General features: G+C 40.2%; 1 protein-coding gene and 1 long non-coding RNA gene across 2 annotated transcripts in view; one reads left to right on the top strand and one right to left on the bottom strand.

Moving 5' to 3' along the window:
• Nucleotides 1-25,236, bottom strand: part of LOC311295061 — a 262,848-nt gene that overhangs the window by 23,957 nt on the left and 213,655 nt on the right. The window lies entirely within an intron of this gene.
• Nucleotides 8,355-21,006, top strand: LOC311296095 (uncharacterized protein). Its single transcript, XM_084417740.1, has 6 exons — nt 8,355-8,441; nt 16,433-16,744; nt 18,249-18,542; nt 18,741-19,040; nt 20,129-20,655; nt 20,747-21,006. The coding sequence occupies exons 1-5, from the start codon at nt 8,390-8,392 to the stop codon at nt 20,473-20,475; spliced, it is 1,305 nt and encodes a 434-aa protein (XP_084273866.1). The 5' UTR covers nt 8,355-8,389; the 3' UTR covers nt 20,476-20,655; nt 20,747-21,006.

Here is a 25,236-nt window from a genome sequence, read left to right on the forward strand (position 1 = left end):
GTTTGTTTGTGTGTGTGTGTGTGTGTGTGTGTGTGTGTGTGTGTGTGTGTGTGTGTGTGTGTGTGTGTATGTGTGTTTTTTAACTCACAGACCATGCTCTGTCAAAGTTCCCTGACATCACAATGCAAGATGTGAGAGGCATCATGAGAAAAAAAATGCAACAACGAAAACTACATCAAGCAAGCTACTGCAAAGAAGCCCATTTGAATAAAACATTTTTGTTGTCATATATTTGAACAACTATTGTTTGGATTTGTGGTTTCTTTAGGACCTGATTTCTTGCTTGACCCTACCTTAAACATTGTGTTTACTGTTTTGTTTCGAACTGGAGTGTAAATGTGAGTGTCATTGTTATTTTATGTTTATGTGGAATCCAATACAATAGATTTGTTTGGAATGATTGATTTATAAAGATAACTTAAAATTTTGTGTAGTCCACTGATAGTGTACATAAGAATTTACATCAGATTTAAAGTACAATTAAAGGTATATTTCAAGTATAATAATTAATACCTAAATAGGAACATCGTAGTGTACTTAAAGGGACACTTCAGGATTTAGCATTAAGCTTTGTATTAGTAGAAAACCTGTAGTATTTTCGAATTACCGTGCTTTCCACCCTCATATCCCCCTGAGACGAGAGATTTATGTATTTTTTGTCTGGAAAAAATCATCCGATGACGCAAAAATCGTAATTTTGCGTCATCGAAGGATTTTCTGGCCAGAGGCTAAAGACTACAGCCAGTAGTAGGGGCTGTCCCGCATGTTTTCAACCCGCCCATAGAGGGTGGGATCTCACTCACAGAGTGTACACATAGTGTCAGCCATCTTTCTTTAGAAGCTAAGCTAGCAGGCTCTTGTTTTGTGGAGAAAGCTGAGTAGTAGGGGTTACCATCCTCCTTTTCCCGGACTTGTCCGGCGGGCGAGATCGTTCAAAATGTCTGGGATTCGGCTTTTGCTTTCTGCAATCACCATTCATTGTTTACATGCACACCTTTTGTTTCAATCTAACTGAATTCATTCCGATCGGTGAATCTGAATGTAGTGTTTACATGAACGCTAAACAAGTGATCGGTTGATGTGCGTTTTAACATTGCTAAAAAAAAATTCCGCTCCTCCGTGAGAGATACGAGACCGGCGCATCTCAGTAATAACGCCACCGGCCTCACGCCGTTCTCCCACGGCCCTCAGCCTCGTCCTGCTCGCCACAGTTAACATAATGAATGGCGACTGTAGAACGCAAAAGTCGAATCCCGGACATTTTGGGCAATCTCGAAATCACGGAGCACTTGTCACGGAGACTCACTAGTAGCCTAACCTTGTTGTTTTCAACTGCGCTCTCTAACTGGTAGGCGTGGCTTGGGAGTGGCCTCCTAGGGCAGCGAAGCAAGTGCATTCTGGGAGTTGTTGTCTTTCATCCACATAAGCCAAAAATACATTTTCTGGCTTTTCTCAGTCTAGAAAGCTCCAAATTAAAAAATGTCTTATCATTTCTTCTACATAAATGATCTATTTTAAATACACATTCATCTTTCCAGAGGTGAAGTATCCCTTTAAAGTGTGCAAAAATATTAAATAATTAGTAAACTATGATGTTAAGTCCACTTAAAGAAAACTTGTAGTATAAAACGTCCTGGTTACGTATGCAACCCACCATTCCCTGAAGGAGGGAACGGAGGACGTAGTCGACATCGACTGAATGGGGATCATGCTTAGGGAGCAGAGCATGTGAGCGGAGTGGAGCGGTGAGCTCCGCTCATCGCTCACTGAACTGTTCACCCCTCCGCTCCCCCGCTCAAAGCTACATCAGGCCGCTCCGCTCATTTTCGCTCAGCGCTCAACGCAGTTTGCTTCGCGCTCCACTCAAATCACCCCCCGCTCGCTCCAAAAAAGGAAAAAAAATCTACATGTATATTGTAGCGGTCCCCAACCTTTTTTGCGCCACGGACCGGTTTAAAATCAGACAATATCAGACACGGACCGGCCTTCAAGGTGTGTGGCGGATAAATACAACAAAAAATGATTAAAATGATACGACTGGCATAAAAACTGGGGTATTTTTTTAAATAGCCTATAATAATAAACGTGAATCCAATGTGTAGGCTTACTCGCAACTTTATTAATAGCGTCCTCTAACATCGCGCAGGCAAATGAGAAAGTCTGAAAACAAACAAAATGCCCCCAAAAGAAAAAAAATCTCTATGTTTTCAGTGCTGATGCGTTCACGTAACATGTAAGGGCACCTAAAAGCTGTCACAACGAACCGGCAAAATGATTATGAATATGTAAAATATAGCAGAAGACATTTTAATTTTTTTTATGTCTGTCGGCTGGAAAGATGCTGACTCGTGATCTTCGCAGTAGTGAACGCGCCTGAGAGAAATGCACATTTCATACGGGAGAGCAGTCTGTTTTCTTTCGTTTTGAATTGTTCTGTTTAAAAGTAGACATTTCAAGCTTTATATATATGTCTCAGGTGTGTGAGGCAAGTAGGCTATACGCTGGTTCATTCATGAGACAAACTCCAGGTTCACGCCGGCGCCTTCGTATCGTGGTTATCTATTTTCTAATATATTTAGCCTACTTCTTATTAAATCCAGACAATGGTTGATGAAACCTTGATTAAAATTAAGATACAATTAATACAAAACGAAATTAATTTTAAAGACAGGCTTTGTGCTTTCTGTCTGAGGTCTGAGTGAAAGTTTTAAAGCAGTCTTATGCCGCTTTCAGAGCGCTCACGTCCGTAATGGAGAACTGTCCCGTCCATAACATTTTTTTTTTTTTTTGTATAAATTTCTAAATAAATGTGACTTATAGTCCAGTGCGAGGCTAGGCCTATGTTTTTTCTTCTTCATGGCGCATTTTTTGACTGATGCGCCTTATAGGCTACTCCGGAGCGACTTATATTGATAGGCTACACCTGTATGAATTCTCATTTTACTTTTTGAACTCCATTATTGAGCCGAGTTTTGCCTGAAAATAGTCTACTGTTGATGACTGTGCAAGACAAATGGATTCAGGGTCAGGCTTGACTGAGCATGCTTCAGACTCGTGGTGTGAGCGGAGCGGAGCGAAATTGGAGCGGGAAATGCGACGCTCCGTCCTTTTGAAATTGCCGCTCTGCGCTCTGTCCAAGATCCGCCCGCTCGCGCTCCCCGCTCGCTCCCGCTCCACTCCGCTCACATGCTCTGTTAGGGAGCCTGTTGTCTTCGTACTACTATTTAATCAAGCCAATTTAACATTGGCGTGCGTGATTACACGCTCTGCCCCGCTTCGCGGATATAAACACGGAAGTGGACGCACGCACCAGTTGCTTTTTCACTGAGGAGCCGAGCAGCCCCCGGAGTCCAGCGGTGGTCCAGCAGTAGTGGCAAGGCCCCAGGAGCCTCTGAAAATTCTTTCAGTGGGACCCTTTCTCACTTCTGTATAGCACTGACCGGACACACTCTCTTCCTGAGGCCTGGGTGGAGGCTGCTGCGGGGGCCCCACAGAACCGGAGGCAGCGACAGGGGACGCCCTCGGCGATAAGCAGGCAGAGGAACTGCCACCGGTGGCGGGGTGGAGGCAACAGCGGGCCGCCGGGGCAGGATGTGTCGGGTGGCCTCCGTCAGTGCCTGGGCGGCGTTGAGCTGTGGGCACAGCAACTGGTGCGTGTGTCCACTTTCGTGTTTATATCCGTGAAGCGGGGCGGAGCGTGTAATCACGCACGCCAATGTTGAATTGGCTTGATTAAATAGTAGTACAAAGACGACAGGCTCCCTAAGCATGATCCCCATTCAGTCGATGTCGACTATGTCCGCCGTTCCCACCGGTGGCCGTTCCCTACGTCCTCCGGTCCCACAGGATGTGTCGGGTGGCCTCCATCAATGCCTGGGCGGCGTTGAGCTGTGGGCACAGCTCTCCACCGTGTCACCGAAAAACCCAACCTGGGAAATTGGGGAGTCCAGGAACCGAACCTTGTCCGCATCCACCATCTCAACCAGGCTGAGCCAACAATGGCACTGCTGGACCACTAGAACGATCACGCACGCTGCGACGCTCATGCCCGTGAAGGCGAGGTCAGCAGCAGTGCGGAGCTCACTCATGAGCGCACGGTCTAGATTACCCTTGTGCATGTCTACGAGTGTCTTGGCCTGATAGACCTGCAACAACGCCATGGCATGCAAAGAGGAGGCGGCTTGCCCACAAGCTTTGTAGGCTCTGACCGTCAAACCTGACGCAAGCTCTCAGGCCTGCGAGGGGAGATAAGGATCCCCCAGATGCAGCGGCCATTGGACACAGGTGTGTCGCAACAGACCGCTCCACTGGAGGGATAGCCTCATAACCCTTCACTGCTCCTCCCTCAAGGGTAGCGAGGGGGAAAGAACCACTCAGGCAGTTTTTGGCAGTAAAAGGTGCCGTCCACGACCTAGTAAGCTCTCCATGCACTTCGGGAAAGAAGGACACTCGGGCGGCGGGCTGAGAACCAGCAGGGCCTGCCCTAAGATACCAATCATCCAACTGAGACTGAGCAGGACATGGCGGAGGGTTACAATCGAGCTCGACTGCCTCGGCGGCCCACTTCAGCATAGCTGACAATTCTGGATCCGGCTCAGGCAACGTTACGCTCCCAGAGGGAGATAACGCAATCGAGTCATCATCTCCAGAGGCCAACTCACCCTCCGATGCTGCAATCAGCATCCTGTCCTCTGGGTGAGCCCCGGGTGAAACGACCAGTCCACCCATTACATATGGGCCAGCACGCTCCACGGGGGACTCCACTGGCTGCGGTGTAAGGGAGGACTGAGGAGCCCACAGGGAATGGTTACCGGGCAAGACATTCAACACTATCCTCCTATCACCCACCCCACGTGACACCCGAAGGCGGGGCGTGGTAATGGGGACTTGCGCTTCGCGGACGAAGGAGAGTCTCGACCAACACCGCGACAGTCATATTCCCACAGCGGGAACATGAACTGTCCACAAAAGCTGCCTCAGTGTGCTGTAAGCCCAGAAACCTGATGCAACAATTGTGACCATTTCAGAGAGAGACAGGGAATGAATGCATCCAGAAACGCACAGGCAGAATGACATTTTCTTTTTCTTTTAAAAAAAACCCCGCAAACGCACCCGTGTTTCTCTTTTAGGAAATGTGACCGCCACCAGTGCCGGAGCACACAGGGAATGATCGCGGCAACACTGAATCAGCGAACTGAAACAGTGAAGCACTCACTTCTTGCCCTCTAACCAACTGTCAAACACAAACAAATAGAAATTTGATGCTGTTAAAACAGCAGTTGAGAGCTTGAGAAGCTCACGATCACCGCTGTACCAGTAACGTGCGGTGAAATCTTGTCATGGGTAGGCTGTGACCTATCAATGTGGCATATATGTTTATATAGTCATTCAGTTAATATAGCAACCCAAGTTCATATCAGGCATCATCACATCGCTGCCTGCATACAGCAAAGTCAGTCATATGTGAGGCTAATGCACAATCAAATCTAATAGGCAAGGCAAGGCAAGGCAAGTTTATTTATATAGCACATTTCATACACAATGGCAATTCAAAGTGCTTTACATAGAAGAAATTAAAATAATAAAAGAAATAATTAAAACAGTTTAGAAAAATAAAATACAGTACAGTACAAACAGTCGGACGAACAGTGGCACAGTGCTCATTCAGTAAATGCATAGTTAAACAGATGTGTTTTGAGTCTGGATTTGAATGTGACTACAGTAGGAGCACATCTGATCTCCTCTGGAAGCTGGTTCCAGCTGCGGCTGGCATAATAGCTAAAAGCGGACTCGCCATGCTTAGAGTGAACCCTTGGTATTTCTAACTGATATGATCCTAATGATCTGAGTGATCTGTTGGGTTTATATTCAGTGAGCATATCTGCAATGTATTGAGGTCCTAGGCCATTGAATGATTTATATACCAGTAATAATACTTTAAAATCAATCCTAAATTTAACTGGGAGCCAGTGTAAAGACCTGAGGACTGGTGTGATGTGTTCATATTTTCTGGTTCTGCTCAGAATCCTGGCGGCAGCGTTCTGTATGAGCTACAACTGTCTTATGGTCTTTTTGGGAAGGCCAGTGAGGAGTCCATTACAATAATCCACCCTGCTGGTGATGAAAGCATGAACAAGTTTCTCTAAGTCTTGTCTGGAAACAAAACATCTAATTCTTGCAATATTTTTCAGATGATAGTATGCTGATTTAGTTATTGCTTTGACATGACTACTGAAACTAAGGTCTGACTCTAGTGTCACACCAAGATTCCTGACTTGATGTTTAGTTGTTTGACCCCTAGAGTGAAGGTATGCGTTCACCTTGAGAACTTCATCTTTGTTTCCAAACGCAATGACTTCAGTTTTGTCTTTGTTTAACTGAAGAAAGTTTTGGCACATCCAACTGTTGACTTCATCAATGCATTGGCACAGGGAGTCAATGGGGCTGTAGTCGTTAGGCGATAGGGCTAAGTAGAGTTGTGTGTCGTCTGCATAGCTGTGGTAAGAGATTTGGTTCTATCTCATTATTTGGCTCATTGGGAGCATATACAGGTTGAACATTATTACAGGTTAATAATCAAATTAATGGACACATCTATCTTATGACTTATACAACAAACAAATGTTTTGTGCGGGACACAGTAACGTTAAGAGAGGGAGGCGGCGCGGTGTCAGCGAACCGACAAGCAGCCTTGTCACTATTGTAGTTTGTATTAATGCCATGGTTCAACAAATAATGTAAAGGTTAAATAATAATTCACTTAGACTTTATAAGAAGCAATTGCGACTTTATTTCACGCAATTCTGAATTTATATCTCGCAATTCTGACTTTATAACACGCAATTGCGATTTTATTTCACGCAATTCTGAGAAATAATGACAGAATTGCGAGATGTAAACTCGCAATTGTGAGATAAAAAGTCACAATTATCTTTTAAAATGTTTTATTCTGTGGCGGAAACAAGCTTCCATACCTCCTGGCCTCTTCCTCCCATCCATCCTCCCTGACGCGTTATGGTAGGGCCGGCCCAGCTATCGGTAGGCGCCGGCGGTGCCGCGGTAGCCTACTCCTGAGAAAACGTTTTGGAAAAGACGGGCTATGGACCCAACCAACTCTATAGGAGGGGAGGGGAGAACTCCCTCACATGGTACAACCCATGCAGAGGCTGCGCGCTGCGGTGTCAGAATGCGGAACGTCCGAACGTGTGTAGCCTAATGTAACTAACGTGACAAATGTGAAAAAAGAAAATCCTCGACCGGCCCAAAAGTGAAGCGGCCCACCGGGAATTCTCCCGATTACCCACCCCAGGCCTGTTGACAGCCAACGCTAGGCGCCGCTAGATCGGGAAGCGCGGACTGAGTGAGAGCGAGTGGATCACGTGACATGAAGCAAGCTCGGTCTCTGCCTCAATGTTGATAATTCAAGACAGCATGAGAACTGACTGCGCATGCGCAAACCTACGTAAACTACGTTCTATGGACCAAAGAGGCACTGCTAACCACTGCCTCAATGGCCATGGCCTTGCATTTCCTGCATGAAACAATAGTTTTAGGAGCAAACAATGGCAAAATGAGCTGGTCAATGTGTATTCCTGAAAATTTTTGTTACAAAAATTAATATTTGGAATAAAATAAATGCAATTAATAATGTGGTGAATTAATAAAGTTCTTGGAATTAATAAATGTAATGTCAACATTTCCTTTGGTGAGGCACTGCCTACCCTGCCTACCCTGACCGCACGTCCCTGCGCTGTACTCACCGCTGTACTCATTAGTAAACTACAAGTATGATGTTAAGTTCACTCAGAATTTACAAGTATACTTGCAGAATAAAACTATTAAACAAGTAGGCCTAGTTTACTGAGAGTATACTTCGAAGTGTACTTTCATAAATTTTGCTACAAGTATTAAAATAGTAAACTACTAGTATACTCAAAAGTTCACTTGCAGTACAAATGAAAAACGTAATTATGAACTAGTTGTGCATTTACATTTACATTTACCATTAAAATACATTTACATTAAAATAGTACACTTACAAGTTTACTACTAGTACATATTGACATTAGTATACTTACTACATAATGTATACTTAAAAATATACTCGCACATTACTTAAGTATATTTCATGTAAATTAACTTGAAGTATACTTCTTATTCGTAAGAGAAGATCAAACTGTTGCTTTAAGACTTTTTTTTAACATGTTACTGGTCAGTTTATTTCTGTTGAAAATTATGTCATCAACTTCACTTGAGCTCAGAGTTATTTTAACTGAATGTGGAGTTTCACTTCACTTTACAGTTGATCATCTTCACATCAGTGCATCTGTCATTTTATTACTGAACCAGTTTGAAGAGTTTGTCTTTTCATATTTGTGGACTGAAACCGATGAAGATGTTTCTCCCTGCTTTGCTCTGCTTGTGTTTCTGGCGTCTGGATGGTGAGTTTAAATGTGTTTTTATGACTTCAGTTGCTTCTGTTCTGGTACCATGTGATAAATGACTGGTTAATTTAGTCAGAGAGGATCAACATTCACTGTTACAGGACAGTACTGATAGGGGGGAATTCAAATTATAAGGGTGAGCAAACGCAAACCGACAGAAAGAATCCAAACTGCAGGTTATTTATATACCTATATTAAATTAAATATATTAAATCAAATAAATATATATATTTAAATACCTATATTATAAATATTTATTTATTTATATATATAAATATATATTTATATGAGGTAATCCTGGACACAAGACACAACAACATTTACTAAATCCACTACAGACACAGAAAAGAGTCACAGCGGTGCATACAGGTAGCGCGTAGATTTTGCGTCTGCATTTCTGCAACAAGAATCTAGTGGCTCATCCCGCGTTTGCCAAGGCAACGTGTTGATCGGGTCCGCAATGTATATAAGCTATATGTGCAGGGAACTGAGCAGACGGGAATTCTCTTTCTATTTTTCTCTTTTGATTGTGTGCAAACTAGTGTTGGCATTCTATAATTTAAGCTATGGTTCTTGGTTCTTTTTGTTTGAGATTACAATATGAATATTCATCCTGTCATTCAGACCATGTATTCTTGTCTGCTTGTTTCTGGCTGCATTTCATTTGATGCAATTAAATTTTAAATACTCTTCTGATTTGATGTTGTTGATGCCGAGATGTAGTTCTGTCTCATATGAGAAAGTTGGGACTGAGGCTCAGTGGCCAAAAAGAGTGCGCTCCTTCCGGCTCAGAGGACCACTTTTCTAGGTGTGGTTTGGGATTCGACGACGATTCAAGCACAGCTATTAGGGGCTCATATATCATTGATTCTCTCAGCCGTAAATGGGGTAAAACTAGGCCAGTCACTCACTGTGAAACAGTTTCAGAGACTGTTTGGTCTAATGCCAGCTGCATCAAACGTAATAACTTTTGGCCTCCTGCATGAGACCGCTGCAGTGGTGGCTCAGAACCAAGGGGTTTTCTTCGAGGGGAAATCCATCTGGCATGATCAAGGTCACACGGCGATGCCTACGTGTTTTAGTTTTAGGTTCCTCGCCCAAGGCTCAGTGTTGGGGGCTTTTTGTCATCGCGTAATGCTAACAACAGATGCTTCCTTCACAGTTTGTGGGCGATCATGAATGGGTGCTCAGCGCAAGGTCTGTGGCAGGACCATCTACTTTCTTGGCACATAAATCAGCTAGAAATGATGGTGGTGTTTCAAGCTCTCAAACACTTCCTCCCAAACCTGAGGGGCCATCATGTGCTTGTCTGTACAGACAACACATCGCTGGTCTCTTACATCAATCATCAGGAGGGTCTGAGGTTACGTCACTTATGCAAATTGGCTCACCAGATCCTCCTGTGGGCCCAAGGGATTTTGCTCTCTCTAAAAGCAGTTTACATCCCTGGGTTTTTAAATCAGGGAGCAGACATCCTGTCGAGGCAGGGGCCGAGGCCCGGGAATGGAGACCAAGGTTATTTTCGTAAACGAAAATTTAAACTAAGACTAAAACTGTTGGTCAAAAAAACATTTCTGTAAACTGAAATAAAATTAATAATTAATATTTAATAATAAATGAAAAACTAAAACTAAACAAAACTAACAACATTATTGAAATACGAACTGAAATAAAGTAATAATTAGCAAAGATAAATAATAGTTTTCGTAATTAATAAGCTTTTTACTTTGGCGTAAAATCTGACCTGTGGCTGTTTAGGGAAATGCCTGTAATGTAGATGTGAATTTGAGAAACTTGTACAATAAATATTTCTATGTGTACACTAAAGTTTACACTCACAGCTCCAGTGTGAAAACCTGTCAAATTAAAATGTGAAGTTGAATGGTGAGATTTGCAAAAGGCGAGGGAGAGGGGGAGAGTGCGCAAAGGAAGGAAAGGACGCTCATATCAAATCACCTCACATCTCTTTAGCAAATCTGCAAATGCACTTAACTTTACAGTCTATTACTGCCCCCTGCCGGACTAAATAACATCCTACTCATTACACTGAGCTTTACTGTTAAAGGAACACGCCAACTTTTTGGGACTATCTTATTCACCGTATCCCCCAGAGTTAGACAAGTCAATACATACCCTTTTCATCTCTGTGCGTGCCCTAGGGTTGCCAACCGTTCCGTATAAGGATTGCTAATGTGACGTCATCATGACATATTCTCAGTGGTGAACGCAAAGCATTTTGGGAATCCGCGGCACAAACATAAGGCGCCAAACTTCATTGCATGGAGGGAAGAACGCAGTGTTCAAGATGCCTGCATTTTGTAGGATTATATTCTGTTTTTCACGCTAATTTTTCATTATTTTCATGCCAGAACACTTGCCTGCTATGCCAGCCTGGCCAAACATACCCATAATTCTTTGCGTTCTGAAGAGGTTGCCGCCCATTTGGTCACATGTCTTAGCGATCTCTATAATACGGAATCGTTCAGTATTTGACACATAAAAGTCTTGGTCCGTATTGAACTGATACGGAACGCACTTTGTTCCGTATTTTTGAGAATCAATTCAGTGCAAATCCATGACAGACACATATAGCTTCTAATATATATATAAAAAATAAAATAAAAACGACGGTGCGGTAGATAAGTTAGGCTACTAATTACTCCCTCTGTTTGTCTAACAGCGTAGCGTTTTTAACATCTTGGAACATCATCAGAGAATGGCCTTTTAATTGGACGTTTCAGTCATTGTGAGTCACGTATCGTAGCAACGATGACGACAAGTGACAACAGCGGGAAATGTAAAAATCACTCACTACCTCCGAGCAGCTGGCGCAAAATAAAAGAGCACAAAAATATAGAATTGAATGGGAAAATGACGTGAGGGAATACTGTTCTGTTTATTTTTCTTCAAATGCAGTCTAAGCCGATAAGTTTCGAATGTTATATGTTGTATTTGTTTAAGTTAAAAATAAAACGTAGCCTATTATAAACTAAACAAATCCATGGTTCATTGCTGGCAAAATGAACATGATAGCCTTTCACATGTGGTTCAGTCTTGTATTGTATTGTATTGATTAGGCCTACTTTGCTATTCTCTAAATATATAGGCCTAATAAGTTGTATAAGTTGTATTATAATATGCTACAATGTATGAAATATATTCATCTAAATGTATCAATTAGTTTCCACAATATTCACCAGAAGTCATCATTTCAGGGGTTATTTTTCAAATTTTTCTTCCGTGGGGGCATGTCATTGCATCAATTTGCTCCTGATCTTGAATGTACAACGGCACAGGCACTGTCTTGGTGGAACACTTGGAAAAAGTGTCAAGCCACTTTGATTTCTTTTGGCCACTGATGATGGACAGTGCAGAGAAAATTGAAAATTACATTAAAAACATGTCCAAATGAATGCAGTCTGGAATGCAGTTAAAAAAAGAGATGGGTGTTTATAGTTTAGACAAGTCTAGAGAGAGAGAGAGAGAGAGAGAGAGAGAGAGAGATTTTCATCACCTTAAGTAGCTAAAGCAAACACACACCTTTATGAGAGATGTGCGATCAGAGTACGATAAAACTCACATTAAGTGCACATACATTTTTGTCCAGATCAGTAAGCTATTTTGAGAAAAATGTATATTAAGGTATGAATTAGATCATCTCATTTATAAGAAACAACTCAAACCAAAATCTACAGTACATTTAAACCATATGGGACCAAAGTTTTTAATGTGGGTTTTATCATATGATGTCGGAAATAATACAAATATGGGAGTGTGCAGTTCAACTCTTTACTCTTAGAGAGAGACATACAAATTGTATGTATACATACATGCCTATTATAAATGTCTTTTGTGTGTTCACACACACACACACACACACACACACACACACACACACACACACACACACACACACACACTGTTGGTTTTTATACTGTACAAACTGTATATTCTATCCCCTTACACTGCCCCTATCCCTAAACCTACCCATCACAGGAAACATTCTGCATTTTTACATTTCCAAAAAAACTAATTCTGTATGATTTATAAGCTTTTGTGGTGACACGAGTCCCCATGAGTCTGTGTGCATTCAGGTTTAAGTCCCCACCGGTGTAGAAAAACATGTCCACACACACACACACACACACACACACACACACACACACACACACACACACACACAAAAAAAACAAGTTCCAATAATGTTTCTCCAGAAACCATGTGGAGTATGTTTTAATGCAAGGAGCAAACAGGGTCTTACCTGACAACAAAATAAAATAAAATAAAATATAAAATTAATTTTGAAAATGATTGAGACAGAGCGGGTAAAGAGAAGACTAGGGGCAGCTAAACCTACAACCTACAGCCTACAACGTCAAGTACTTTTCTCTCTCGAAATAAATTATAGATCCATCTATTGACATAGAAATTAATTTATATCTACCCTTAGCTAATCGTTTATAAATAATTATTGTTGCATCATTGCTAAACAACAATACAGCCTCCCCCTACTGGACGCATCAGGAACAACCGGGGCGTAAAACTGCCTGGGGCGTGTATCTACCGGTTCAGGTCTGCAGCCTCACCATACTCGTTAAGGTTTGGAAGTCGTTGAAGAACCCATGTGGAGTTGTGGACTCCTACGAGAGGCGGAGAGACAGTCCAGTATTGCAGATTTTCCCGCTGGTATTTGAATCCCCTTGTATTTCCAAACAGCTGCTTTAGAGTCTGAGAATATCCCTCACACACATCTGACTACAACATGCACCGACGGTAAGACTTACTCAAGTTAAACTGCACGTGGGTCATTCTACAGAAACGTTCACTTTTGGTAGGGCAAGATGTCTTAAAATTAATTTCTTTTTCTAACATTTAAACTTACACCACATTATTAGACTACCCTTTGACTTTATGAATACGCATAAATGACAGCTTAATGATTTTTTATATTTTTTATACATTTATTTAAAGACCGCATGTACCATTTTTTGTCACTGGTGTTACCTTACTTCTTTGGCAATATTAAAGTTTTTTATGAAATATTATTTCTATTTTTTTTTTCAGCACATGTAGACAGAGTTAGCGAAAAATAATAATAATGCAACAAATAAGGAGATTATGTTTTATTTATTTTAATCAGGTTTGTTAAAAGTGTGCTTGAATGAGGTTAGTTCATCTGCGCTATACCATCTATTTGCTATAACAATGAAAATATTTGAAAACCAGTTAAAATCAAGTTATGATGCAATCCTTTAAATCTTAACTTTTGAGTGTAGCAGAATAAAATGGATGTAACAGTATTACTATGTCACATGTGACATTGCTTTTAATGTGAGAGAAAAAAAGACAGTAACACCAGTGACACAATAAAGTTAATCTATAAATGGAAGTCACTGGTGTTACCCATAAAGCCTCTGTTATACTTTCCGCGACCGCGAGGATCCGCGTGACGTAAAAATCGTCATCGGGGGTGCGCGCGGAGGCTCCTTGCGGACAGCCGCGTGCCTCCAATTTTTTGTGACCGCACGGTCAAAAGGGCGCGCGTTCATTAGGTTAAAACCGCGAAAGAGATGGAAATAACATGGACGCCGAATTTGAAAAAAAAAAAACGGAAAACGCGTGCATGCTAGAAATAGAACCAATGCCTATTTTTGCAAGCATGTTGGAAGGATTTCCAGGCAAAATAGAATAGGAAAAGATGTTTACATGTCATTTTGACACGAATACATATTAATAAATGTCATTTTGATGTTTGAAAGTGTCTAGGTTTTGACATAAATACAAATATAAACTATAAATATAAAAAATATTATGGATTATACCAGAGAATGTCTAATATGGCGAGAAGTTTCACTCTCACTACACTTCCGGCTTCTGAACTGGTTGCAGTTCCACTCTGATTCCATATGAGGGCGCTCACAGGACGAGTGCAGAATGAATGGAGGTCAATGGCGGTATACCCCTCAAAATCCACTTTTCTCAGGATATAATTTTTTGTCTAGTAATTTGAATGTTGTATTCGAAAGGAGATGCAAAGAAATTACACATTGCTGGGTGTTAGATTTTTTAGAGTCACTTATTTGCTTTAAAAAGTCTTTCAAAATGTCAATGACGTCAGAATGCTGACGTCATTAGCAGAATGCTAGCGTGTTATGGGCAACAACAACTCAACCTGTAAGAAATCAAAACGACATAAGTACTCGTTCATTCAACTTTCGACCTAAAACCCATGTTGAACTTGCAAAATCTACAATCACATCTGAGATTTCTCAACGGCAATCGGGTGAAAGAGACAAATTTTGCCGTCTAGCCCCATTGACTCCCATTCATTTTGCACTCATGGCGAGCGCCCCCAGTGGAACTCTGGTGGTACTACAACCAAAATTCGGTACAATAGGGCTTAATAGGGCGTAGACGGGCTCTGGTGGAGTCCTGGACAAAGGCGGAAGTTGTAGTTGTAGCGTCTATCAAGCAAGAAACATTAGCTTGTTTCTTTCAGTCGTTATGGAACACAATTATTCTTTACCGATTGCAGCTGGTTCTGTCGACAAAGCATGCTTAATTTTATATTTTCCAAATGTAGCATTCGGTAATAGTTATGTTTATGTAAGGGAAGTATTATTGCTTTAGATTTGTGTTTAGTTCATTGACATTGTTTATCACGTCTGGTGTTTATAGCCATGTAAATAAATATAGTATGTGTTATACATAAAGATTAATCAGTATTTTGGCAAATGATGTGGGTATGTTCGAATGTACTTTTACAACAATTGTTTAGAACACGTAAAACTGCGCCGGGTTATCACAACAATGAATTCGACAAATACAGTAACATCTATGATAACCAATTTAGTATTAAACCTTACTTTTCTTGCGGTTAATTCATTATAATGAAATAAAAGTGTGATGAGGTTCAAGAGTTAGGAAGGAAGAAGACAGGGGTCGGCGTGACTGGGACTCGTACTTTATTAAAATAAAATAAAACAAAACAAAACAAACAAAAGTCGCGCACAACATGCATTCACCGTGGCAACCGCGACGGCACAAAACAGTTCAAAAATGAGAGCTCGGATCCACCGGTTTTCTTTCTCTGCGTCCAGTCTCTCTCTCGTTCCAGCGCGGCTTATAAGCGGCCTATCCACGCCGATCACTGCAATAAGACACAGGTGTTCATCATTTGCACTTTACCTACTTGCTCGTCTCTTCTCTCTCCCATTACAGACCGCGCTGAACCACGCCCCCCCCCCCTCGCCACAAAAAGCATGCCATTATAAAAATAGAACTTAGCCTCATCCATGAACATGATTTTTCGATTCCCGTCTGACTGATTTACATCCACGGTGGATTTAAAACGACAGTTCCCATCATTCCACGCTCCTTCACATCGTCATCAAGCTACGCTGTTGTTGTTGTTTGGAATGTAGCGCCCTCTAGCGGCAGAAAAATTATTGCATATTGTAGCTTTAACTCTAATCTGTGTAAACAAACTTTGCTGATATTAAACGTCTAGCTTAGGTCTACACTGGAAGTGTTCTGTTTGCTCTGCTAAACTATAATTACTAAAACTGAAACTAAATAAAATAAAAACTAAATAGAAATGTGTTTGCAAACTAAAACTAAACTGAAATTTAAAGCAAAATTGAAAACCATATTAAAATAAAAACTTAAAAAAATTTAACCACTCGATCCACAATGTTGACATCAGCAAACCACTCACTAAATTACTGGTGAGTCAGACAATAATATTCATTCACTGTTATTCTCATATAACAATATTTAAACTGATTTTACAGTGAGATCAAGTTTCAGCTCTAAACTCAGTTATTATGGATTGATTAAATAAAACAATATAAATATAAATATGAATCTCAGATAATCAACAGCATCAGTTTGAGTGTGACATTAAACATTAAAGTAAAGGTGTCTTTTTAGTTATTGTTCCATATATAAATCTATTTCTCTTTTCATTATCATCTTTTGTTCTTCAGGAGTGTTTGGTGAGTTTTTGTCAGTGATTGAGGGAGATTCAGTCTTTCTAAACTCTAATCTTACTGAAATGAAGGATGATGATGTGATTCAGTGGAGGTTTGGAGATGAAAACACTTTAATAGCTGAAATCAATAAACGGACTGACAGAATCACTGTATATGATGATGTTCTTGATGGGAGATTCAGAGACAGACTGAAGCTGGACAATCAAACTGGATCTCTGACCATCACAAACATCACAACTGAACATGCTGGAGTTTATAAACTACAGATCAACAGTGAGATCAACAGGTTCAGGCTCAATGTGTACGGTGAGTTAAATATCAGTTTCACCTGTTTTTTTTTGTTTGTTTGTTTGTTTGTTTGTTTGTTTTTTAATCAGCACAAAGATACAATTAATAATTCGAACTTCATTTTGCTTTTTGTTTTTAATGGGGGGGGGGGGGGGGGGACAATCTTAATGCGCACCTGCACTAGTCTAATCTACAAGACTACATCACGTAGTGTATGCGTACACTCTTATGGGTGTGTGTGAGGGATATACTGTAGTAAGCTACAGTAAGTAAATGCATCTGTATAAAACAAGGGTAAACGTTATAACCGCTAACAAAGCGGACTGCATCGATTACAAAAGTACATTGGTTATCATCTTTTTCTTTTTTTTTTGGGGGGGGGGTCATGATTTATTAATGACTCAATATGATCTATATTAAATAGAAAATAATCACTTAATCCGATGTTTAAAGTGAATAAAATAGCCTTGACTTACTGGAGTTCCACAACTAGCTACTGAAAAACGTTGTTCTCTCCCACTGGACTTTGTGTGTGTAGTGGTGAGTTAAAGGACAAGTTTAGTATTTTACACTTAAAGCCCTGTTTACAGATCGTTTCTGATGAAATAGAACGGTTAAGATTAAAATTTGGACACATGCTGCTGGCCCGAGAATTTTAGGTTTCTTTCGCTTTCCCCCCCACCTCCACAATGGCTGCATAGGTGCACAGAACAGTCCTTCCTAAAATGCATTAAACTTTCGTTTACAAAGACGTGAAACTCACCGAGTGGTCAGGGGTGTTCACTGATATGCTCACACAAAAATCGCTGCAGAAGATGCTTTCCAACAGGTGTTTTACCATTCGTTGTAAAACTGTGGACCTATTTTTCCAAACGCCTCACACCCGAACATTCTTCCGTTGAGAGCTTGAATAATAGACACTCCAGTCCGGTTTCCGGCGGCGGAGTAATACCGTACCTCACAGCACATCCAATACAAGTCAATGGAGTTGGACAAAAACTACGATAAAACCTGTTGGAAAGCATCTTTTGCAGCGATTTTTGTGTGAGCAGTGAATCAGTGAACACCCCTGACCACTCGGTGAGTTTCACGTCTTTGTAAACGAAAGTTTAATGCGTTTTAGGAAGGATTGTTCCAGTGCACCTACGCAGCCATTGCGGAGGTGCGAAAGAAACAGAAAATTCTCGGCCTAGCAGCATGTGTCCACATTTTAATCTTAACCGTTCTATTTCATCAGAAACGATCTGTAAACAGGGCTTTAAGTGTAAAATACCGAACTTGTCCTTTAAAATGGGGAGCCGGCAGTGGACCAAAGCACTGTGAGGCAAGGGAGGGGGGACTCAAAATGTTTGTATTGTTTTACTACTTGCACAATTATTTTAAGTATATATCATTATATTATTTACAATAAAAATTATTTTTAGGGGGGTCAACCCTAAGATGGTCCTGACCCATTACCCCCCACCCCACGATTTCCGCCAATGCCTGTTTATGTTTGTTCTGTGTGTGTTTGGTGATTCAGGACTGAGATCAGTGATGGAGGGAGATCCAGTCTCTCTAAACTCTGATCTTACTGAAATGAAGGATGATGATGTGATTCAGTGGAGGTTTGAAAACACTGTAATAGCTGAAATCTATAAACGGACTGACAGAATCACTGTATATGATGATGTTCTTGATGGGAGATTCAGAGACAGACTGAAGCTGGACAATCAAACTGGATCTCTGACCATCACAAACACCACAACTGAACATACTGGAGAATATGAACTACTGATCAACAGTGTGATCAAGGGTTTCAGTCTCACTGTCTTCGGTGAGTTAAATATCAGTTTCACCTGTTTTATATTTTAATCAGCACAAATACAATTCAAACCTCATTTTGCTTTTGGTGTTTAATGATGATATTCATTTCAAATTTAACTTTTAAACTATTTACTCTTAGAAACCATCAAAATAACCGTCTTAATCTGTGACGAACCTTGTTTCTGTTTGTTCTCGGTGTGTTTGACAGATGAAGTGAAGTCATTGATGGAGGGAGATCCAGTCTCTCTAAACTCTGATCTTACTGAAATGAAGGATTATGATGTGATTCAGTGGAGGTTTGAAAACACTTTAATAGCAGAAATCAATGTAACGGCCGACAGAATCACTGTATATGATGATGTTCTTGATGGGAGATTCAGAGACAGACTGAAGCTGGACAATCAAACTGGATCTCTGACCATCACAAACACCACAACTGATCATGATGGATATTATAAACTTGAAGGAGTGTCATTCTCATCAAAAGCATTCAGAGTTTCTGTCTATGGTGAGTAGAGATCATTGGTCTTGTCCTTCAAATACTATTTACATATTGAATTGTTGAATAATTTTATAGTTTGAAATGACAGACCGCATAAAAACTATGAACCGAATATAAGATTGTTGATTAGATTTGATCATATTTCTGTTTATTCAGAAATATTAGTTGATGTCAGCGCTGATATTAGTGTTTATTGACTGATCTGATCTCAGTTTGATGTTTTTATGACTAATTAGTTAAAATAACTAATTACCATAATTTTTTACATTAACAGCAGGTTTATATTTAACTTTGTATATCAGATTGTTTTAGGCCCCATCCACACTACTGCGTTTTAGTTTAGAAACGGAGAATTAAAACGAATACGATCTCCGTCCACACCCGCGTTTTAGCTGCGTATTAGAATTGATCTCCGTCCACATTAAAACGACTGAAAACGCGGATCACGTGACCATTCACCAACACTGGGCATGCGCATGCCGGTGTAAACCTAGAGACTTTCAAACATAGACTGTAAAAAGCTTTCAAACATCAACATGTCATTTATTAATATGCATTTCTGTCAAAATGACATATAAACATATTTTCCTATTCTATTTTGCCTGGAAACGCGTGTTGCATGAAAAATAGGCGTCGGTTCTATTTCTAGCATGCACGCGTTTACAGCGCGAGCCGCACCGGAGTTGCGGCACTGTTCCAGCGGGTGGAGTTTACTGGTACTGAATATTACCTGTGTATACTCCATGACTGATGACACCCAATCATAGAGCCGAGCGTGAGCCTCTGCGTCATCGTTGCTAAAGTCCTCCGTTTTGACCCGTCCACACTAAAACGCCCTCCGGAGATTCAAAACGAAAAACGGGTCGGCAGCGTTTCTAAACCTCTCCGTTTTGGGTCTCCGTTTTTGCCGTTTTAGTGTGGACGGGAGGTGCAAACGTACCAAAAGGTCTCCGTTTTTAAACGAAAACGCAGTAGTGTGGACGGGGCCTTAAATGCTTTACTTTTGATCATCTCGGTTCCTCTCAATGTTTCTTCCTTGTCTGCTTGAATATCTTCATTTGTCCTCATTTCTCTTATTCTCTCATGTTTTCCAGCTCATCTGCCTGTTCCTGTCATCAGCAGAGACTGTTCTTCATCATCATCATCATCATCATCATCATCATGTTCATTGGTGTGTTCAGTGGTGAATGTGAGTCATGTGACTCTCTCCTGGTACAAAGGAATCAGTGTATTGTCCAGCATCAGTGCGTCTGATCTCAGCATCAGTCTCTCTCTACCTCTGGAGGTGGAATATCAGGATAAAAACACCTACAGCTGTGTGCTGAACAATCCCATCAGCAACCAGACCACACATCTGGACATCAACACACTCTGTCACACATGTGCAGGTACCACAGCGCTGATATTAGTTGATGTCAGCGCTGATATTAGTGTTTATTGACTGATCTGATCTCAGTTTGATGTGTTTATTCCTCAGACTCTGTCCACTGTTGTGGTCCTACTGAAGCTGTGATCCGATTGGTCCTCTCTGCTCTGGTGGGCGTGGCTACTGTCATCATTGTGGTTTATGAGATCAGATCCAGAAGAGCTGAAGGAGATCAAGCACATATTCACACATCAGGTACATGATTGATGATCTCATTTCTCACAAACTGATTTTACAGTTATAAATTTGTCACATATTAATGGATTTATATGTTCATCTTTTTCAGGAAGTATTGAAATCTAAAGCAGAACACTGAACTTTAAAGGCTCTTCAAGTGTTTTGATTTTATTTTATGTTTTTATAATAAATACTGATTATTATTTGAGCTTCTGCTCTCTTTCAGAGTCAGATTTTACAAAATCCAATATGTATGGCTTTTATGGCAGAAACAAAACAAATGAATAGAGACCCACAGATCTCACTTTACTGCTGTATATTTGCTGTGTGTTTTTGCTTGCCTTTATCAATAAAGTTTTCTCACTCTGAGGTTCAAGAGTCTCTCCATGTTTTATTACATTTAATAATGTAATGTTTATTACAAAAACAGCTGCAAAAACTGCAGCTGCAGTGTGTGATAGGGTCTCTAGGGTCTCTAGTGTGATTTGTCTCTGTGGTCTCGTCTGAGGAGCAACTCCTCCATCTAGTGGCTCACCCTGAACTCACATGTTATCAGGAGTTATCTCTGTCAGCTCTGACGTCACAGTCTTTAGCAGCTTGTCAGAGGCGTGTGAGAAATTGTTGAACAGTTTCAAAGTGTTTTTGTGTGAGCGTCTCACTAATGCGTGTTCACTCTGAACAAAGTGAGCATTTAGAGCGTCACATCAGCATCATAATCCATAGCTGTTGAATATTAATCATATGAAGATATCAGAGAACACTTCATACACACAGTTATAGCAGGCGATCTGTTCCTGCTCCATAAAACCATTAGAGAAACTCTGAAATCAGTCTGAGAGGAGAAACAATCGAGACATTTGATCAGAAATGAACAACAAACGTCCTGAAGAGAGTTACAGGAGAGAGCAGAGACAAACACTCACAGGATCTCCTGACAAGATCAAACTGTTGCTTTAAGATGTTTTTAACATGCTATTGTTCAGTTTATTTCTGCTGAAAATGATGTCATTGACTTACAGGAATTTTAGGCCTACTGGAGCTCAAAGTGACAAACTGACAATGATCAAAGTGTGAATTAATCAGCAGAAATAGAGCTAGACGGCCACATGCATTAACACTGAATAAATAGGCAGTTATTTTAACTGATTGTAGAGTTTCACTTCCCTTTACTACAGATCAGCTTCACATCAGTGCATCTCTCACCAGTTTTGAAGAGTTTGTCTTTTCATATTTGTGGACTGAATCCGTTGAAGATGTTTCTCCCTGTTTTGCTCTGCTTGTGTTTCTGGCGTCTGGATGGTGAGTTTAAATGTGTTTTTATGACTTCAGTTGCTTCTGTTCTGGTACCATGTGATAAATGTCTGGTTAATTTAGTCAGAGAGGATCAACATTCGCTGTTACAGGACAGTACTGATAGGGGGAAATTCATATAAGGGTGAGCAAACGCAAACCGACAGAAAAATCCAGACTCTGCAGGTGACAAAGTTATTTATATACGCTGTTTATTCAAGAAAATCCTCCAACATGTAATCCTGGTAACAATTGCTGTACAGAGCACAACAACATTTACGAAATCCACTACAGACACAGAAAAGAGTCACAGCGGTGCATACAGTTTTATCCATATACAATGAAGAATAGTAAAACTTACAGTCAGTAGAGCTGGAGGCGTCTGCATTTCACTGAATTGAACCTCAGCAGTACATTTACTTTCCGCTCATTGGTGCATTCTTTACACTCGTGTGTGTTTTTTTTTTTATATATATATATTTTTTATATATTATGTGTTTTATTAGACTGGTGAGCAACTGTTTGGATATCTCCATTGGCAGAAAACTAATTGTTACACAGGTAATTTTTTTTGTCTAAATCTCATTTCTTGATTTACCACGAGTATCATTTTTACCATACCTAATATCGATCTGGCTCACTGCAGTGTGTAACAAGCGGCTCATATAGCTAAGAGTAGCATTATAACAACTTTCATCACACTCAGATGTATCTAATCTAATAAAACAGCGCTGCGTTTCCCCACACACACATGACCAGAAGAAGCAGAAGTGTCTGTGGGATAATAAAAGCTCCACTGCTCTCGAGCCGTGTGTCGCGCTCGTCTCTCATTAGCAATCGCTCCAGCGGCTCGTTATACTCCAGCGGCTTTCGTAACGTTAATAAATCTTCAATATATTACTGGTCATCCATGAATATGATTTCTGCCCGAGTCCTGTTGTATTCTCCACCGGCTGGAGAGATGAAGACAACAACTCCCACGATTCCACGAAATCAAGGCGTCATCAAGCTACAACTTTGTTTTGAATAAACGGCTTCTAGTGGTGAACAATTACATAGTGTGGCTTTAACAGCGTATTCACTATCAGAGCTCTGTACCTGTCAGGTCTAACAGTGTTTTTAGTTCAGTTTTGTCCAGAAAACACTCATCAGTCCAGGGCTGCGAGAGCTTGCATGAGTTTGCTGTTACAGTCTCTAAAGCGTGCAGCCGTTTCTCCGCTCACAGCATTGAAGTTCAGTCTCGTCACTGTGTTCATGTTGTCCTACGGTTTCCTCAACAGAGTAATGCTTCAAGTTCTCACTCATCATGCGTTGTCTTTTGTTTGGTCTGGTTTCGGGTTGGGAAAAGATCATATAGCTAATTCTCAAAAGTTCATTGAACTTGAATGCAATCAGCTGCGCAATATACAAACTTAATGGCTGTGAGTAAATCAGTGTTTTCTGCTTGATGTATTTTGTTTGCCGGCCAAGTTTCATTAGGCTACATTTCTAATCAAGCATACAGTCATAACTGTAAAATAAATAAAAATATTCAGGGATTGACATTAAGGTTTTCAGCTTATATTGACGTCAATTAATCAGTTCTGTAATGTTATAAGTTAAAGGTATGTAATGATGTCAAGGAGGCAGTTTAACAGAGACTTAACTTTATCAAGCCCTCACTCAAAAAATTTATTTTTGCCTCTTGTTAAATTTAATTAATTAAAATAAGCAAAAGTAACACAATTGTTTAATATTTTGTCACAATTTAATTTAATTGTCTTCAATCAATCTAATATATGTAAAACTGAAGTTTACTTAACCCTCAGACGGTCCTCGGTCATTTATGACCGAAACATTTTCTGTTTTGAATTTCTAAAAATCACAGCTTCATCGGAATGTTATGAAACTTGGTGACTTTTATGGCATTAGGTATGTGAATACAAAAAAATTAATTGAGGTCATGATCCGAGCATGCTAAGTGGTCGTAAAAAAAATAGTGACGATTTTGGTCTTCGGTCAAAAATGACCCCCATAGGAAATGAATGGGAAATTGACAAAAAAATTACAATTCTCCAAATTTTTGTGTGTGCAATCTACAAATCGGCCACAATCCCCCAAAAAAAGTACACTGCTGTAAAGGGGTGACACTCTACAACATCAAGAGTGCAAAACAGACACACCCACCCCCACACACACACATACAAACACACTTTTATACACGTACACACCAATAAATTTTTATTACAAAAAATCTGTTTTGAATTTTTAAAAATCACAGCTTCATTGGAATGTTATGAAACTTGGTGACTTTTATGGCATTAGGTATGTGCACACACAAAAAAATTGAGGTCATGATTCGAGCATGCTAAGTGGTTGTAAAAAAAATAGTCACACCTGTGGTCTTCGGTCAAAAATGACCCCCATAGGAAATGAATGGGAAATTGAAAAAAAAAAATTACATTATTTTACATAAAGTGTTATAATTGAATGAATTGCATTTTTTGTTACAAATTCTGTAAAAAAAAAAAAAAAAAACCTAAATGTGTCCATAAACAGCCGGGGAAAATCACATGCCTCTCCATAGAGAACTGTAGATGCCATCTAGTGGTTACACCATGGTTCTACGCTTTCTCTCCATACTCTCACCAGATGGTGCTAATCTGCTTCTTTGAAGGCCTAGACTCTATCGCCCCTTTCACACAGAGATTCCGGAAAATACACGGATAAAGTGACCCGGGATTGTTTGCGTTTACACAGAAGGCAATTTGCCGACAATTTTTAATTTGTGTGAAAACTACATGAATCATTTTTGTTGACAACTAACTGGGCAGTGGATCTGTAGTTCCTAGCATGCTTTGCAAGGGACTGCATTAGGAGGGTAAATTTAGGGATTAAAGTGTTATTTTATGTGTTTTTCTGTAAATGGAATGATGTTGTTAATGTTAGTGTTTTAATATTCACTAATGTTAGAAACTTAGAGGACTTACTGTAATGTTTTTGAATTTTGTGGTTACCATTATACAGAAGAGTGGCGACTGTGTTTAGGCTGTGGGCTCAGTATTACACTATATGTGCATTAAACCTCTTTTGCAGACCTGCATAAGTAATATTCAATATTACGCTGTAAAAAGTGATATTAATTAAACTGAACACTAGTAGCTCCTATCATCGGAAATAACTGTAGAGTAAAATTAAATAAAATTATAATGTTGGTGATTTTAGGTGGGCAAAAATTAAATGTAGTCAACCTGACAAAACTTTATCTAGCAGGAATGACTAAATGAATTTAAGTTCATACAACAAGATTACAACAAATCATTTCGAACA

The sequence above is a fragment of the Rutilus rutilus genome (assembly GCF_951802725.1).
Source record: "Rutilus rutilus genome assembly, chromosome: 8".
Taxonomy (NCBI): Eukaryota; Metazoa; Chordata; class Actinopteri; order Cypriniformes; family Leuciscidae; genus Rutilus; species Rutilus rutilus.